We start from the raw sequence: 19,110 nt of genomic DNA, 5'->3' as shown, positions 1-19,110 counted from the left end.
TCCTTGGAACACTCAGCTAAGGAGGAAGGGCCTGCCCAGCTGTCACTCGGGAGTCGCTGAGGAAACGCCAGGCCGGCGGGTTGGGGGTGAGGCCTTGACTGCGACAAGCCTGTCAGCCTCAAAATCCAGGAGAGTGGGAAGTTTTTCCCTCACGTCACCCTGGAACGCAGTCTGCTGTTCTCCTTGGAGTGGAAACCCTTGGGAAGCCTTCTGCATGGCCCACTGCAGGGGGGCGGTCCCCGTCTGCTACCACCATCCACGCAATGCTGGGGTCCAGGGCAGGGTGGAAACCCTCCTGGCTTAGCGACGGGTCTGGCTGGCCAGTGACCAGATGTACGGTCATGCCTGCCGTCGCAGCCAAGGGCAGTGCTACCCCTTGGCCTGGACTGGAAGGGTGGGGAGGTGTGGGCCACGGGCTCCTGCCAGCACCTTCCATGAGGACAGTGCGGTGGGCCACAGTCACAGGTGAGATGCCAGCCCCCCCCCCCCATTCCTGGGAGGGCCTCGGGGCTGCCCACACGCCAGCCCCGCACCAGGCCGTCACCCGTGTCTCACTTCACCAGAAGCCCGGGCATGCAGCTGACGCCACCACCAGGAGAAGGCACCTTCCCAGGCAAAATGCCTTTCTGAGGTGGCACTTCCATCCAGGGGACACCTAGGGCACCCTGTGCAAAAGCAGGAATCCACCATGCCGCACGCCCCCCCCGGAGGACACCCCCGCTCTGCACCTCCGGCCATCCTGGGGCCTGTAAACCAAGAGAACGTGACCAAGTGCCTTGAAAAAAGTTGGCTTTATTTGTCACTTATTCACCTTAACTCAGTTATGCCATTTTGGCGTCCACAGTGACAGTCCCCTGGAAGCTGGGGTCAGCCCCCACCCACCGTGATCACGGACCACAGAGCACGAGCCACGCGGGGCCCGCCCACAAGGCTGGCGCCCACAGCGTGCCCGTGGGTGGGCCGAGCAGACTGCGTGCTGCGGGGAGGCACCGCGTCTCTGCTCAGGACTGGGTCTGACAAGGCCACGTGTGATATGGTGGGATGCCCTGGACTGGGGGGGTCGACAGACCTGTCGGGCCCAACCTGGTTCTGCTGCTGACTTGCCGGGTGGCTTTAAGCAAGTCACTTCTTGTCCCTCGGTCGGTTTGTTTCCTGGTCAGCGCTGTGAGTGAGGTGTCCTAGGACTCGGACTCGGCTCTGCTGAGTCGTGACCGTGGCTCTGTGCTTCGAAGGCCACTGTGTGTCTGCTGCTGGTGGGGCGTCTCTCTCCGCAGGGCCCCGGGTGCTCCCTTCTTAGAACTGGGGCATCCTCCAGGAGAACTCCTCAGGCTCGTGCGCCCGACTTGCTGTCCCTGCTGCCAAGCATCGCCTGTCCCCTGAGGAGCCTCCCTGCAGGCCTCAGAAAAGGTTCCACGCCTAAAATCTAGGTCCCCTGTTACTACAAACAGAACTCATTTTAGACATCATCCTGAGTCTTTCCCTATCAAACACTGGAGCACTTACTAAAAAACAAAAACAAAATCCTAAGTTCTCTGACCCTGATTTCGCCACGGACGTGGGGCCTGCGCCCTCTTCTCTGCGGGGCGGTGCTGATGGAAATTAAGAGGAGACCGGTGGCATCTGGTCATTTACTTAACATGCATTTGGTCCTAGGCACAGTAAAAACAAGTGCTACCCACACGAAGGGAAATGCTCAGCCTGGAAGGTACGGGGGCCTGCGAAAGCGAAGCTGCCGTCTCTCCCCGTCTCCAGGGGTGAGCGGGAGGCCCGGCCCGCGACAACCACCAGGACTGCACAGACACACCTCACTTTGAGGGTCCTCCAGACAATGTCCACTTGGCTGGGCCACGCGCAACTCCGTAAGGCTGGCGAATCCTGGCCTCGCTCGATCAGAGACACAAACTGATGACAGACGACGTGGCAGAGCCAAGCCGACTCCGTGCACTTCAGCCTCAAAGCCCGACCAGAACAGTCAACAAGAACAGCCAACAGGCACATGCAGAAAAATTAACAGATGGCCCAAGAGTGTCTTCTGGAAAACCCATCCCTTTCTTTTGGAAGAGGCTTGTTCCTAAAAAACTACTTATAAAAAGGGAAAACGATGGTGTCTTCCAGAGAAACAGTATGAAGCCAGATATTCTTACCCCTGATTGTGATAGGGACTCACTAGGGAGTCACGTCCACCAGAAAACAAGATCTGCTCTCAGCCTCGTGCCCTATGGCCACGATGGGAGACACGGCTACGAGGTTTGTGCTTCTAGCCACAAAGACGTTCTGTCGGTGGGGGAACAGCTCAGACCACTGCAGCCGCCTACGGCGCTGAGCAGGTGCAAAGGTTACAACAAAAGTTACATGGACACTTGGGGACAGTCCTTTACCGTCCCCACCTCTGGAAGTCAGCTCCATAAAACCTCCCTTCTACCGTTCTTTTTGCCAATGCCAGCATAAAAAGCAAAATTTCAAACTGGAAAAATTCTAGCACTTTACAAAGTGGAATGAAAGAATATGAAATTCAAAAACGTTATTAAACAAAAGTCCCGGTGCCGCAGCAGCACTCCCTGTGATGAGCACCCCACGGTGAGGCCTGTTCCCCTCCCTTGCAATTCCGGGCAGGGCCCCCTCTCCCTGGTCCGGGGAGACACGGCTCAGAACAGAAGGGCCCCCATGCTGCCGACCTCGCTCTGCTCCTTCACGAAGATTTCAAAGTACTGGTAGATGATTGTGACTGCAAGCAGGATCCCGGTTCCAGACCCAATGGCTCCCAGGAAGTCGGCCAGGACGGAGAGGGCCCCGATGCACAGCCCGCCGAAGGCCGCGGCGGTGGGGATGTACCTGGAGAGAGGGGGACGATCAGCCACGTGCCACCTGCAGGTCCCCACCCCAAGCCTGGCCACAGGAGGGCGCCGGGCCGTCGGACATGCCCACCTCTGATTTAGGAACCTGACTCTGAGGTCACTCCACTACCTCCTTGACCCTTCACCGACTCACACGCCTTGATGGTCTCGACTAGGGCTGTGCTGTCCGGGAGGTGCCACGTGAGCCACACGTGGCTCAAGAAATGGGACTAGTCCACATCGAGATGCTGAAGACATCACATGACGTTTTGAAGACAAGAATATAAAATATCTCATGATGCCTGTTCTTATGTTAGCTACAACTTGAAATTATATTCTGGACATGGGGAATTATATAAAATATATCTTTTAATTTAATCAGTTTCTTTTTACTTTCTTTTTAAAATATAGCCTACATACAGCATTTTGTTAGATTCAGATATACTTTTATTTTTTAACGTGGCTAGAAAATTTCCCAAGTGGCATGCAATCTATCACGACTGAATGGTGGTATAAATCTAGAGGCCTCAGAGGAGTCTTAAGAAGAGAATGAAGGAGATTGCCTACTGCCCCTGCTAGAGATCTGAAAACCACCTGACACCTGCACCACTGGCTTTTCGTGTGGCTGCTTCCTTCAGGTGAGCGAGCAAGCTACGGGCCGCGGGGCAGGCCTGCTCTGTCACCTGGTCTAGTGAACAGTTCTGCAGAACAGCCTCCCTCATCCATGTACGTACTGCCTGCAGCGTTTCCCAGTGGTGGTGGAGGAAAATGAGTCGTCACAACAGGCTCGAAAAGCCGGAGATACTTAGTACAGCACCCCGGCTGCGCGAGAGCCAGCTACGCGCTAAGGGAAAGGAGGTGCCGACGGCAAAGTGCCACACGAACACCCCGAGGGCCAGCCTGGAGCTTTCTCCTCTCCCGTACCTGACACCCTGCTGGTCACCAAGCGCTGCGGCCAGCCTCTCCTCTGCATCTCCAAGTTCCTGCAGCACCTGGGACCCCGTCCTCCCCCCGGCCCGAACTCCCACCGCGGCCTCTCGGCAGTCGGCCTTCCCTCCCTCTGGTGGGTCTGCCTCCAGCACTGAGCCTCCTCAAGGGACCCTGGGCACGGCCCCTTCCCCGAGCAGCCTCGCTAGGCTCACCTCACCTCAGCCCTCGTCTGCACTCAGGCAGCAGCCCTCAGAGCACAGGCATGTGTGTGGGGGGGGCAGGGAGCCCCATGCCCCAGCGGCCAGCCCACTGTCCATACCCTTACCACACCCTTGTGTACCCGCGGGGCCGCGTGCTGCTGTCTCGCTCCCTGGCGGCTCCCTCTTCGAGGAGAGGGGCTGCACGCATTTTTTATCCTATCCCCAGTCTCCAGCATCTAGCAAGCACCTAGCAAGAATTAGAGACACCGGGGTCTCTTCTATCCCGTTACCCGAGGGTAGGAGTTATTGAACCGGAAATCCCTAAGCCGGGTCAGGATGCCTGGTGCGGAAGGAAACCACAAACGCGGGGTCTGGGGGCCGGGGGCCAGCACTCACCGATTGAGCTCATGGACCATGGAAGTCTCTCGATGGCCCCTCATCACCATCTGCTGCTCCTTCAGCTGCTTTGCAACCTGCGTGACGCCCACCAAGGAGACAACGTTACGTCGGAAACCTGAACTTGAAGGGAAGGCAGACGGCTCCCGTGGGACTCAGCGCTCACAGCTCTTCCTCGTCCGCACCCTCAGCACCCACAGAGGCAACTGTGGCCTCGCCGTGGACGAGTCACGTGACGCAGCCTACCCGCACGCGGCGGCTCCAGCTTCCCCAGCCGAGCGCTCGTCTACCGCAGGGCTCTATCTTTGGCCCTCACGGTTGAGGACGGCCCGCCATGCACGTGGGGCGTCTGCGGGTGTTCACGGGCTGCTTTCTTCAGAAGAGGGGACAGGTGGAGACCCCTCAGGCCAAAAATGGGCGAGGACTACTGTTCCGCAGTCGGACCCCCTCTCTGGAAATTCACTGTACTTTATACTCACATCTTTGGCAGACGAGCCCGAGACCTCGATCCACGTTTTGGAGAAGAACGCACACGAGCCGAGCATGAACACGATATAGACCACAGCGTGGACGGGGTCTTCTAGCACAGAGCCGAAAGATTCCGGCGGGGACAGGTAATAGCAAAGGCCGCCCACCGGGTACGCGCGTGCCGGGCCCCCGGAAGAAGTATCCTGGAAAGAACACGCAGAACGCCGGTGAGGGCCGCTTCGCCATGCCTTCGCCTCAGGACAGAAAGAGCTCTGAGCAGGTGACGAAGCCGATGCCGCTCCGGTGCCCGCAGTACCTACGGCTCCCTCCCCGAAAAGGGACTCGACCGCGCTGAATCTGTCAAAGGCGTGACGAGCAAACACCTGTGGCGGAGATGCACGGATGCGGCGACGTGCCGCGGCGCCAGAGCGGAGGCCCGGGCAGCGGTACTTACGGACCAGGTGCCCAGCAGGCTGACGAGCAGGTTGCCGCTGAAGCGGGCGGACAGCATCTGGGAGATGACGTACAGGTTGGACACCAGGGCGGACTGCAGGATGATGGGGATGTTCGAGGTGTAGAAGAGCTTGATCGGGTACGTGTTGTACTGGCCTCGGTAACGGGCGGACTTGATGGGCAGGTCCACGCGGAAGCCCTGAGAGCCGAACAGAGCGGAACAGCCTTCACTGCCTCACCCGGCCCCCTGCCCGGAGCCCAGCCCGGCTGGGGACCGCTGCCGGGGAGCCGGCCCCAAGCATCGCCTCCAAGGCTCTGGGGTCCCCCTGCCGTACCCATCTCTGGACCTGGGGGCATCGGAACAGAAGGTTCCCAGAAGGGGCGCCTGGGTGGCTCAGTCGGTTAAACGTCTGCCTTCGGCTCAGGTCATGATCCCGGGGTCCTGGGATCGAGTCCCACATCTGGCTCCTTGCTCAGAGGGGAGTCTGCTTCTCCCTCTCCCTCTGCCCCTCCCCCCTACTCCTGTGCTCTCACGCTCTCTCATTCTATTCTCTCTCTCAAATAAATAAATCAATGTAAAAAAAAAAGAAAAGAAAAGAAAAAAGAAAAGGTTCCCAGAAGTACTGGCTCAAAAACACACCAAAGCCCAGCAGAGAGAATCCCATTTTTGTCAGAAACCAAAGTCGAGCACATTATATCCAGCTCCACATAGAATATACTAGAAAAGCCTGAAGAACACACGCCCCAGTCCTAGCAGTGCTTCTGTCACCTACGCTTTCAGTGGCCCCAAGGCCATGTCAAAACAGCACCTGCCTCGTACCGCGCAACAGCCCTTTAGGAGGTTTCTAATCATACGCAGAAGCCAAGCTTTTCTAGGAATACGGCCTCTCCCTCGGAAACCCCTGGAGGAAGGGTTTCTTTGATATGATTTTCACAAACTCTTAGCGCCTAGAACAGGGCTCAGAATACGTAGGACTTAAACTCTGCATGCTCCAAACGCAAATACTTGCCAAGCCCCTGAAGAGTCCGCTTGTTCGTAATGAGGCAGCTGAGTCTTAGCCAGAGGAACAGAACTGTTTGCTCCTCGGAAAAAGCATTTCCCTGGTTTAAATACCTTTCTAACAAGCATTCAACTACTCTCTCAACTGCTGTCTCCTGTCAATAAATATTAGAATACAAAGTGGCTGATCAAACATACAAAGATTAATCCGACTACAGAAAAGCAACTGGCAGTTCAGCTCTCGTCCCAGAAGCAAATGACACAGACTGATCACTCAAAAGGTAAGAGGAAGGCCTTTTCCAACATGAGGCTCTTGCCTGCAATTACGGTACAAACTTTGGGTAAGTCAGAGACGAGGTGTTAGTCTGGTTACTTTTCGCTTCTCTTGACCTAAGAACTTAAAAATAGGGGCACCTGGGTGGCTCAGCTGTTAAGTGTCTGCCTTTGGCTCAGGTCATGATCCCAGGGTCCTGGGATCAAGCCCCGCATCAGGCTCCCTGCTTGGCAGGAAGCCTGCTTCTCCCTCTCCCACTCCCCCTGCTTGTGTTTCCTCTCTTGCTGTGTCTCTGTCAAATAAATAAAATCTTTAAAAAAAAAAAAAAAAAAAGAACTTAAAAATATATTTTCTCTGTGGGCCGTTGGGCCCAACTCAAAGGAACACGATTCTGGAAATGTCAGCTCTGCCTCAATGGTGTTTCGTCCCAGCAAGTCCCCCGACTCATGGGGGGACGTGGGAGGCACGTGTCCCGCTCACATGGTACCTGTGTCCTTCAAACGCCATCTCATTTCAGTACAATGTGATGGGACAGGCTCCCCCTGGGGTGTGGGTGGGGGACGCGGATGCCAAGGCATCCTGACCCTTAAATGCAAACCATCAAAACTCGCCGTGCTGGGATCTGGACGCACCTGGAAATAGATCACCACTGCAAAGACAAAGATGGTGGCGATCAGATTCATGAGGTTGGGAAGATTCTGGCGGTAGAAGGCCTCTCGAAGGGCTCGGACCTTGTCAGTGCGTGTGGCCAGTAGGTGGAACAGTGCGATGATGGCGCCTTCGAATTCCATTCCTGTTGGTGAAGGAGAGGACACAGGGGGTAAAGAAACAAACCACCAGCTAAACTTGGCTCTAAGGATCTTCTTAGTGGCCAAAAAGACTAAGTCCTACCATTCACAGTGCCTATTCCCACAACCACAGGGAGAGAGTTCTCTCATCTGTTGCTTTTGTAGAGAAAAGGAAAGGGCTAGTCTACCTTTTGAATTAATTGCTCTCAGTTCTTTAGCATGTATGAGTCAATGGCTACCGGAGGTGTGGCGGGACGATCCATTACAAAACCATAAAGGCAGGTCTGCTCAACTCCAGCGGGGGGGCCCAACACTGAAGAGGGGCCTCCCGGCTGCCACATTCTCTTCCCGGAAATGCCTGGGCAGTCCGAGCATCAGCAGCTCTGAGGGGCAGGCGGGGCTCGGGCTCTGCTCCCTCCACGGATGGCCAAGCAGAAAGGACCACATGAGTGCCCACCACGTGGCTGATCCAAATCCGAGTTGAGGCCCTACCCCGAGAGGGCGTGGAAGGAGACAGGCCAGTAAGAGCCAGGAAACCACAGCCACGAAGCAGACCGAGCTCACCAGAGACCGAAGGGAAAGAGCGAGAATGGGTACTTGACCCGAGGAGCAGGCAGCAGAGGGGCAAGTGAGAGGAACCTGGGGCGCGCAGGGTGTTAGTAAGGCCTACAGATCTCTTAATTTTCAAGAACTTTATAGAGTTAAACAAAAGCTAGAGCAAGAAACAAGAGCGCTGCATTACTGTGTCATCTCTGCTAACCCAGGAGACTCGAACTATGTCATGACATCGTCTGGCGGCGCGCATGCGTGAAGCTAGTGCCGTGTCTAGAGCCATGGCCTCTGAGGGCAGCTGGCGGTACTGGTGACAGTAGCGTGAGCTGTGCCTCGGGACTGTCGTGCTACAGCATTTGCTCGAGTTTCTAACACACGGCGGCTGGCACCACCTGCTGCTTTTCCCGGAGCATTTCAAGACGACGCTTTGGGCCAACCATCTGATGGGCATCACCACTGACCTCTTCTGGAATGAGGCTTCTGTGAAAGAAACACTGTCCCAACTGTCCGTAACTCCTCATCTCACAGTGATGCTGTCCTCGGTCCCCACGCACCCATGCTCCCAGGCTCGTGACAGCACTGGACTGTCTTCCCAGGGCACGGGCTTCAGGGATCTTCGAGCTGGAGCCAGGACAAGCGCATGCCTCACAGAGGTGCCCGCCCCAGCTGCCGGGAAGAACTCGCTCCTTTCCGCTCTCTGTCTGCGCTGCCCCCCACCCCCATAACTCTGACCTCAGCTCCGACTCCTCTCCCCCTGCTCATTCTGCACCGGCTACACATGCTGAGCTTGCCCACCAGCTACACTCCCACCTCAGGGCCTTTGCGGCTGCGTTCCCTCCAAATGGGACATCCCCCACACTCGCACGGGTGCCTCTCCTCTGCAGGACTTTGCTCCAAGGCGGGGGGCTGCTGAGAGGGGTCTTCCCGATCACCGGACTAACCCTGTGACTGTGTCTCCACCTTCTTTCCCTGCCTGGTTTCCCGAGGCACCTGCTATAACACCCGCCATACGGAACAGCTCACTGTGTCCCCAGTGCCTAGAAGAGCGCCTGGCCCTTCGGGGGTGCCTGGTAAAGTTCTTGCTGAGTGGAGGGCAATGCCAGGGCTGAGCTCTAGCTCTTTTGCAATGCACGGCCTGCTGCATCTCGGGGGAAGACGGAGCTTCCAAGCGCGAAGAGTTACTTCAGGCACAGAGGCCAATGGTCCCCGCTAATCCCGTCTGGGCTGTTCCCACTTGCCTAGGGAATGGCTTTCTCCCAGGCTGAGGGTCACGGTCACGAACGTGTTTCCATGTGCACAAGCCACACCGTAGCAGAGTTCCAGATGTGCTGCCATGCTGCCTTCTCAGGCCTGTGACCTTTGTGACCCCTGCCCTCCTCCAGGGTCCAGTCCTCAGGACCCCACTCTTCCCTTTCCCTTCACCCCGCAGTTCTCACGGCAACACTTATTGCCCACACACGCGGCTTGGAGGGGCCCTTCCTGGCTGCGCTTCTCTCGGGCTCGGTCCCGAACACAACCAGCTGACAGCACAACACTTTTAAAGCCAGAAACAAACCCAACTTTGCTCTGCGATTTTCCATCACCCTTGAAAGAACCTCCTTTGTCCCATCTCTTACACTCTCATTGCCGCGTGCCCTTGCTCCGTGATTTCCATGAGGGGCTAGCTTGTCAAAGCTGGACGACGGAACAGCTATCGGGCTATGTTCTCTGCCCGTCTTCCCCTCCAGTCCAGGCTGAATCACTCCTTCCACACTCCAACCCCTCATGCCTCACTGGCCTGCTCAATGGAAGGTGGCTCCTTGGTCGGGGCTTCCGAGCCTTTACTGACTCCTCCCCTCCTGGACCCCACTCTGGTATCACTTCTCATATTCAGGAAGCTCCCAGGCCAGTTACAGTGGTAGTCTTCACACACCCGAACCCATGATCCCTTCACTCTCCTGCCCTTCCACACCCATCCCTGAAAAACCTTGCCTTCCACGCTCTCGTTTCTCCCAATTTGTCCTGGATTTCCTACAATTCCAGAAGTGCCCAGGGAGGAACCAAGTCTGCTCCTGTCCCCTCTTCACTGAGGCTCTTCTGACAGTTCCTATGTCAAGTTATTCTCTTTTCCCTGTAATCTATTGGGTGCATGTGGCCTTCACTTGTCCACGGACCTACTCTGAGTCTCACTAATGAGATCATGTGGCCTCTGGACACCAGGGACGGTTTCCAACATTCATCTCAAAGAAAAATAAACACACATGAATATTTATTTCTCATGAAACCTTTCTGAGTAAATGACATATTTAGTGATGAAAAGACCTGATTTTTCCTTTCCTAATAAGTCACACTTCCCTTAGTATTTAGGAAGTTTTATTATTAAAGACACTGCCTGTAACAAGATTCCCTTCCGTGTAGGCAGAACACTTACACGCGACATACATCTCCTCTGAGCCAGGCATTACAGAATTTCATGTTATTTCTCATTAATCCTGGCACCCGTGGCTCACAGGCAGAGGAATGTGCCCAAGGCTACCTAACTACTACTAGCAACAGCCAGGACTTAAAGCCAGTGAGCTCCAAGTTCACGCCTCTCTCCCAAAACTGCCCCTCACACAGGCAAGTGCTTCGGTTCCGTAATTTCATTTTTAGAAACGTATTCACCGCGAGCGACCGCCAAGATAGGTAAAGGCGAACGTGTGAGGATGGACGCTGTCTCACTGTTGCAACAACAGCGAAACTGGAACCCTCAATGTCCACCACGGGAAGACTGGTTATAATAAATGTTGCTTCATCCTTGCAACGGGAAGTCCATGCTGTGCTGAGGAAAACGAGGCAAAATTATGTATTTCGGCACGGCAAATGCCCATGAAATACACGACAAATCCAAGTCAGACATCTTTATGAGCACAAAACTATCTGTGTTTAAAAAATTCTGCAGATAGAGATTACCTTAAAAACAAAAACCCTGCAGATACACCCAGGAAAATTAGAAGAGACGAACCTAAAGCTAACCTGATTTTTCCTTGGAACGGGGGAACTTCTGTTTCCTGCCTTGCACGTGTTGGTACTTTTTACTAAGCCCCGTCCCCAGGGAAGGCCAGGGCCCTTACCTCGGCCAGTGTTGACAGTGGTGGGGCTGAACGCCTTCCACACGATGGTCTCGCAAATGTTAGTGGCAATGAAGAGGGAGATCCCAGAGCCCAGGCCGTACCCTTTTTGCAGAAGTTCATCCAAAAGTAAGACAATTAAGCCGGCAACAAAGAGCTGGGAAAATTTAAACAGAAAAGAAAAAAAATAAAGAAACCTAAACAGACTGCACGTTACTGTTCTCCATGGGCCTGGTTCTTTCCTTCTGCAGTACCAAGCTTCTCTGCTATCAGTGCTAAAGGCGGAGTAGACCTTCCTCTGGTGAACTCGGAAAAGCCACCACAGGGCCCTGGCTTCTTCTCATGCTGCTTCTATGCACGCCTCCAAGCTGCCGTTTGGGAAGTCTGAGTGAGTGTGAGGGGCTACTCAGAAGCGGGGATACGTCACAGCCACATTTACCTGTATGGTGATCAACAGGCAGATGCCAGCGCCCATTTCGGAAGGGTCTCCGTACATTCCTGTCATCACGTACACGATGGACTGGCCGATGGTAATGATCATGCCAAACACTGCAAGCACAAGAAAACGGTGTTCTCAAAGTGGGGCACTGCACGGTCTGGAGAGAACAGTGCTGGAACACCCCCTGTGCGCCAGGCACCGGGGAGGAGGACGATGGAGATGAATACACACACTGCCTGCGAGGGGCTCGATCCAGGAACATTCAGCGGCCCCATGGCCTAAGTACCAGAGTACTGGGTACAAGTACTCAAATGCCTTCTAACAAAAGCCCGCAACCGCTTCAATTTCAGCTTCTCCTAAATTCGCTTTCCTTTCAGTGATGGCAGGAGAAAAAGAGTTGAAATGTACTAATCTAGTTCTTTTTTTTTTTTTTTTTTTAAGCTTTTATTTATTTGACAGAGAGTGAGAGAGCACAAGCAGGGGGAGATGCAGAGGGAGGAGGAGAAACACTGAGCAGACAGCCCAATGAGGGGCTTGATTCCAGGACCCCAGGATCATGACCTGAGCCGAAGGCAGACGCTTAACTGACTGAGCCACCAAGGCGCCCCTCTAACCTAGTTCTTATGAAAGGTGAGTCAGGGAGCAAGAGAAGACAACAACGTCCAGAGGCACGTGACTTGGTGAGGGTGCCGACCTGCAGCACCCAAACTCAGGTCAGGTCACTTGGCCTCTGGAGAGGTCCCCAGCTTGACTATGTGCCCGGGCCCTCTACAGGCCCGTCATCCGGGTCCGAGTCCAGAATACTGAATATTAACTCTGGGATAAAGCGATCCCTTCCCAGCTTGTAGTTAATGTGCTTTTAAAGGAAAAACTCACAAAGCAGTCAATTTAGTTACTAGTCCCATTTCCTCAGCCACAAAGCTCTTTTGACCAAAGACACTTTCCTTTTTGTACGCACATGGCTTTGCTTCTTGTAGCTCATTAGACTCCATTGTTAGGCACAGTGGAATCCACGTTTTTATTGGTTCCACAATACTAGATGGGTTTGGGATTCAGTTTCAGCTTTTCTGCTTAGTTTGCACATAAAATACAATTTTACTCCAAAGTGCCCATCAAATAGTTTCCATTTGACTTTTTAAAAAGGTGCCTAATAAAATGGATGTCTTATGACAGAAAAATGTCAAAACATTGTCCAAGACCAAAAAGAAAACAGCTGATTTGTGCTTTTGAAAAATAATACATGTGTACATTTTTAAATCCTGATTTGTGTCTGAAACTGACAAGTCTGAATTGGATTAGTCTTTCTTGCTCAGTTAACCTGCTAACTTCAGAAGATGTGTAAAACATGCTGGTGTGGAAGAAAACATGGCAGCGTAGGCAACTGTAAATGTCATTTCCTAATTAATACATTTCACTTCACAGCCAGAGGCTGCACGTGGTTCACTCTGAGGACGGGTTACTATTACTAGTAACACATTATCGGCTATAAAGCAAATACCATTATTGTGCTCACTATTACAGATGAAGAGATGGAGACTTCAGAACTGTCATCTAACTTTGTCCCGGGTCACAGAGCTAGGAAATAGCAGAGCTGGACTGAGAGGATCCCTTCCCCCTAAGCTGAATCCTTTCCAACTCCCAGCAGAGAGAAAACACCACTTGTTGGGTAACTACTACATGCCAGGCACTGAGAGAGGCTTTACACACGCTCTTCAATTGAAGTCTTAACAACGGCTCTGAAGTTTTCCTTCTACATGGTAAGGAAATTGTGGCTGGTGGAGGGCAAGACCTCCAAGCCCTGCTCCTTCCCCTTGATCACATGGCATCTGGGGCCTGTGACACCCACTCCCTGCCTCGTCCAGCTGGTCCAAGTGCTCTCTCGCTAACACAGCCCACAGTACACCTACAGGGTCGGTGGGCCAAGGAGGTTACATCGTACAAAAAAACCTGTTTCGATGCCCTAAACTTTAGAGCAAATTTGAATTCTCACCTACAGACATGTGAACGTTATTCAAAATCTCACTTACACTTCTGGGCTCCATTGAAGAGTGCTCGGTCTTTCGGGGTGTCACCAACTTCAATTATTTTGGCGCCAGCCAAGAGCTGCATGATGAGGCCAGAGGTGACAATGGGAGAGATACCCAGCTCCATCAATGTGCCTTGAAGAAAGGGAAAGGCAAAACACAGCCAGGATGAGCTTGCAAAAGCAACACATTATTAAGAAAATGAATGAGCAAAATTCGAGGGTGTACCCTGTATACAAATCCGATGTGTTTCAGTTTGCTAGCAGCATTTAATTTCAAAAATAATCCCCAAATATCAACGATTAGAGTATAATTCAATTCATTCTGTTCTGTCAGCCAGGCAACATCTTATTCTGTTTAGGAAGTCACGTGGCATTCAAACAGATGACTGCATTTAAATTCACCCGATTCATTCTGGTTTTACAGAGATAAGAAAGGTTCGTCTCTTCATCAGTTAATAAAAAAGGATAACATTCAAATAATTTCCAGAGTTTGGAAAGAAGGTCTGCACCATTGTATCTGGTTGTGAATAAACCTCTATTTCCATTATGCTAAAATACACTACACTTCCAACTGATTTAGAACTTAATTTGAACTATGTTTAAAAAGCGAGTTAATCGAAAGCAGTATCAATATAAATGTTCAAATCCTCCCGCCACAGGTAATGGGTTAAAGTATACAAAACACCGTTACGTGTTTTTTGGACACGTATATGTAACCTACAGATATGTAGCTCAGAAATAAATTACATATTCCAAAGAATGTTATCAAAACAGGAGAAAGACTGGCACAAATGTCATCATTTCAGTTGTTTAAAAAACATCCTAGTTTTTCCGTGTTTTTTTATCCTCTATGACCTAGACTTATCTTGTTATTACAGGTTTTGTGTTGCATTCAAATGCCTTGGAGCTGAACTGGGCATCTGCTGGGGCTATTCAGCACAGCGCGCTAACATTCTTCTCTAACACTCTCTGAATTCCACACAAAGCCAAAGCCTGTGATTGAACCGCAGGCGGCCAGTCAAATCCACATGGCAGAGAGGTAGCGATGGCCAGAGTCCTACCTCTGTTAGAGGCGAGAATCACTCTCATCCAATAGAAAGGGTCGGCTGAATCTGAAGACATGATACCGAACAGCGGGATCTGGAAACAAGCAGAGAAAAGGAGTCAGCACACTGACCCCCTGCCTGCTCTTCACCCCACCCCAATTCTGGAACGGGAACTGCGCTTACCTGGCAGCATACTAAGAAGATAAAGAGGGTGATTGCGGTCCACAGCACTTTCTCCTTAAACTGAATCTAGAGTGGAAAAGAATGCACTAAAGCTGTAGTTATTGATACAAACAAGTTGAGAGAAATGAACTCGAATTGGACCCCTTTCTCTGTTCACCAGAGAAGTGAGCCAACACTTCAAACCGTGTGCCAAACATAAGCACTGAAACCGAAGTACATGTACTGCATGCTTCCTATGTACAAGGCAGTTATGCAGAAACCTTCACAAGTACCATTTCACTGGACCCTCGTATCATATAGTGCCATCTTTACAGTGAGAAACCAAAGTCTTAGGAAAACTAACTTGCCCCAAATCCCACAGCTGAAGTGAGTTTTGAGCGCAAAACCTGTGCTCTTAATCACCAGCATTAACAGTTTAGGGTCAGACCCCAGATCAAACAATGTCGCAACAGCAAGGGATCCCTAAAACAGACCAGTCCTTACAACCAGCCAACAATCACTTCTCATTCAAAAAGATTTTGTAATTGATCAAATCTTGCAATTCTGTAGCTAACTAATCTGCAATGTGTGAGAGTTTGACAGTGTATTTGCTATGAATTAAGGGTAAAACAATGTAATAAAAAGTACTGGGGGGAAGGCAGGGAGAGCTACACCTTTAACCTACTCAATGCCTACTAACAGCACCTATTTACAACGTTTCACAACTCTTCACATCAGGCCAAGTGACTACTGGGAATTATTTTATAAATGACAAGTAAGTACCATCCGAAAAATTCAGAATCCCTGCCCAAGGTCCCTCTGGTATCAAGTAGAACTGGCAGCTTTTCCAGGTGTTCTGCGTCACCGACTGAGTGCCTTCCCTAGGACTTGCTGCCTATCCTACAAGAAGGGGCTTAAAAGGGCCTAAAAAAACACCATAATTATTGTGTGGACTGAGGATTTTGATATGGAAAAACACCTTGCGAGAGACAGTGTTAAGTGAACAGAACTGTGCTCTGAAAAAGTACTTTTTAACTGGAGGGGAGAAGAAGTCTAAAGTCTACGTGAGCTCCAAGACAGAGTCTGGCTCTCCGGTCAGAACAGAAGTTGAGGTCTTCCATGACTGCCACTTTAGGCAGACCCCAAGGAGACCGCCACACAAAGGCAGCGGGCATTCAGGGTCCAACACTCCACATGAAGCTGGGGCAAATTCACAGAACCCTCCTTCCTCTTAAGAATGCTCCCCTTCCCACCTGTCACCTCACTGCACTGCACCAAGAAATTAGGAGGCCAAGGGAAGGCAACACCACTTCCGGCTACCCAGGAACACAACACGCCTGTGTTGAAAGGATTCTTTATGGGGAAAAAAGAGTAGACAATTTTTATAAGACTCCTCATTTCTTAATAACCAAGTCTCTCCTGGATGCAGCCAAATTCAACAACAAAACTTCAAAAGCTCTTTATCCCAGCCCTGTCTACGTTAACTTTGAAACAGCCCCTGAATTAGCCAACAATCACTTCTCATTCAAAAAGCTTTGGAATTGATAAAATCTTGCAATTCTGTAGTTAATTAATTTGTAATGTGTGATAGTTTGACAGTGTATTTGCTATGAATTAAGGGTAAAACAATGTAATAAAAAGTACTGGGGGAGGAGGCCGGGAGCCCACCCCATACATCCTCTGTTACAAAAGCCTCGAAACCACTCTCATCTTCTATCGACTTCTACCAAGCATTTTCTAATCACCTGGCCCTTCCACTGCTCCCCACCACCCTTTATGTTCTAGCAATATGGAACTACAGCTAACACCCTCCTACCTGCTTGTCTGCTTTGCACACCATTTATCCCTTATGCTGGAATTCCTTTTCCTCTCCTCAAAAAAACTTCTATTCTTCCATTAAAACCACCATCAGAAACTGCATCTTCCAGAATTAATCCCTTCCTGAGCCACTGCTACACCCTGCACATATTTTCACTGCTACATCTACCACACTTAGTTACAAGGCCAAGGTCAGACAGCTATTAAGAGGTTTGTGAAGGGTGGGTCCCAGGCTTGTCTACCTCCAGAGCCATACTCTTTCTACTATGCTAGGGAGTTGGGGTGGAAGGGACAACTCTGTCTTTTGCCCATCAAAGGCAGCACGTATGTGGAGCACTTATACAAATGACTTTAAGTTAAAAAAAAAAAAAAAAGGAGACTTCAAGAACGTTAAGTGTCCATATTGATGTCAAGTACAGGGATGTATATGTGAATGCATGAACAACAGTCTGAAAAGAATCTAAAGACAAAAATCTTTTACTATTCATTCTCTTGAAAGCAAGAATGCAAATAAAACTTCCCCATTGTTTAACAGCTTCACCAACATTGGCAACACTCGCTATCCTGGGCTGTAGCTGTGTAGGAACAGAAATTCTGATAAAGGTTCTATGTTTTTATCTTCTCATGTTTTAATATGTCTGCTGTAAAAAGCAGGGTTCACAAAACGCTTATTTTCTCTGTACCTCTTCCCGAGACCGTCAGAGTACTAACTCATTTGCACAGGATAAAGTGACTGCTCTTAGCTCCTTTTTTGCATACCGAAAGTTTCTCCTAGGAAAAGAAAAACCCAGCCATGAAATGCTCCTGTTGGAGGTGAAGGAAAGGTAACTCAACCCCAGTATCCTGAGGCTTTTGAGGCCTTATTCATTCACCACCGAGACCCACTTTTGGGACAGAGCAAACCGGAGGTTTTGTTTGCTGGAGTAATATCCACAAAAGACGCTCCAAATTAAGTACCATGATTCCGGTGGAAATTCCCACACAACCAGATCACCTTCCGACAAAGCTCAGGAGTATACACAACTACACTCCAGGAGGAAGGGATGGGAAACAGAGTTTCCATCTGGCGTGTTGAAGCCATTTTTAATAGTACCGTAAACTTCGAATGCCCAGACAGTTCGTGAAACCTTCTTGGACGGCGATTTGGGGAACTTACCTTCCTCTCGGGCTTCTGAATTTCCGGCAGGATGACACAGAAGGGCTTGATGACTTCCAGAAATTTGACTTTGATGGGAGAGACAAAAGCAGAGTTAGGGCACGTGAAAACCTTCCCCGCTCCCTGGGGAACCCTTCCGCCTAGCATGAGTAGGAGCAGGGACTAGGGGCGCAGACCGCGCACGGGGGCACGCGAGGACCCCGAGGAGAGCCGGGGGCGCGAGCCTCGGTCCGCGGGGACCCGGGCGGGCTAGGGGTTTGGCCGCTCGCCCGGACCGGTGAGGGGAAAGGGGATTCTGATCCTTCCCGGCGTTGCCGGGGCTGCCCGAGGGACTCACTCGCCATGGCGGCGGCTGCTCTGGCTGCGGATCCCGCTTCTGCTCCGCTCCGGGGCGAGTGAAGTGAGGCTGTCCGCGGCCCAGCCCGCTCGGGAGCGCTGCACCTCCGTCAAGAGACACGTCAGTGCTAGCACCGCGGCGAGCGGCGCGGCGCGGCGCGGGGCGGAGCTGGGGGCGGGCCGCACACTGCTTCCGCTTCCTGCCACGCGCTGCGGGCCGCTCGCTGCGCCGCACGGCGGCCACCGAGACCACAACTCCCGGCATGCAGCGGGGCTCCTGGGCGTCCCGGGAAGAGCGAGCGAGTCGCCGGAACGGGGCGGGGCGCGGGGCACGCCGGGATTGAGCGCGTGCGGCTGCACAGACCTGGCTAAGCGACAGCGCGCGGTTGAAGGGTGTGCCTCGGCTCTGGGGGCCGGGTGGCTGCGGGCTGGTGGAGAAACCAAGGCAAAGGGCAGAAGCCGTCTGCGTTCACAGCCCCGTGAGCAAGGCGGTGTCCCAGGTCACTTCTATGCCCTTCATAGTACTTATAACTCTGAATTAGTGAATAGAGTGTAAGCTCCTTTGATCAGGAGCCAGTGTCCCGGCGCAGACCGAAATGCCCGGCTCCTAGTAGGTGCCTGTCTGGTGAGGCCGACGGAACACCTTCGTTTGTTGACTCATTCAGCAAACCGGAGGCCTGCCCTGGGCATGGGGTCTCGGAAATGACTCCTGCCGAGTCCCTGCTGTCTGAGGACGAACAGGATGAATTCCTGGAGCGACAGACGGTCAGAGAAGAACTGGGACAGCTCAGGAAATAGGCCTGCTAGGGAATCCAGGAAGGCCTCCCGGGAGAGTTGCTTTTGTGCCAAACCTTGACGGAGTCCGGAGACAAGAAATGAGGGAGGAGGGTGCTCCAGGTGGAGGAAGGTTTTTTGAGCAAGCCACGGCGGAATGACCGCCTAAGATCTATGGGTGAAAATGTCCTGTTCGGCTGGAGCAAAGACTATATGAAGGGAAACAATATGATTTCATGTTCGTGGGGGACAATAGGTGGAGCAAGGTATGCTAGACGGGGAGTTTGGAATTTATTTTGGAGCCATGTATAATCAGAGGGTAGCATGTGGTTAAGTGTTTTAAAAGAGACGAGGGAGACTTTTATGTTG

The 19,110-nt window shown here is 52.0% G+C and overlaps 1 protein-coding gene across 1 annotated transcript; it reads right to left on the bottom strand.

Moving 5' to 3' along the window:
- Window positions 1–776: 776 nt before the first annotated feature.
- On the bottom strand, window positions 777–18,127 carry SEC61A1 (SEC61 translocon subunit alpha 1). Its single transcript, XM_045812375.2, has 12 exons — window positions 17,969–18,127; window positions 17,632–17,699; window positions 14,679–14,744; window positions 14,511–14,589; window positions 13,451–13,582; window positions 11,424–11,533; window positions 10,988–11,141; window positions 7,188–7,348; window positions 5,283–5,480; window positions 4,840–5,031; window positions 4,361–4,437; window positions 777–2,832 (listed from the first exon to the last, which is right to left on the bottom strand). The coding sequence occupies exons 1-12, from the start codon at window positions 17,973–17,975 to the stop codon at window positions 2,646–2,648; spliced, it is 1,431 nt and encodes a 476-aa protein (XP_045668331.1). The 5' UTR covers window positions 17,976–18,127; the 3' UTR covers window positions 777–2,645.
- Between the last annotated feature and the right edge of the window lie 983 nt (window positions 18,128–19,110).

This window comes from Ursus americanus, chromosome 14 (assembly GCF_024610735.1).
Source record: "Ursus americanus isolate L20-20 chromosome 14, mUrsAme1.1.p, whole genome shotgun sequence".
In the NCBI taxonomy this organism is placed as follows: domain Eukaryota; kingdom Metazoa; phylum Chordata; class Mammalia; order Carnivora; family Ursidae; genus Ursus; species Ursus americanus.
Note: the sequence above shows the minus strand (reverse complement) of the source record. Positions and strands in the feature narration are given on the sequence as shown.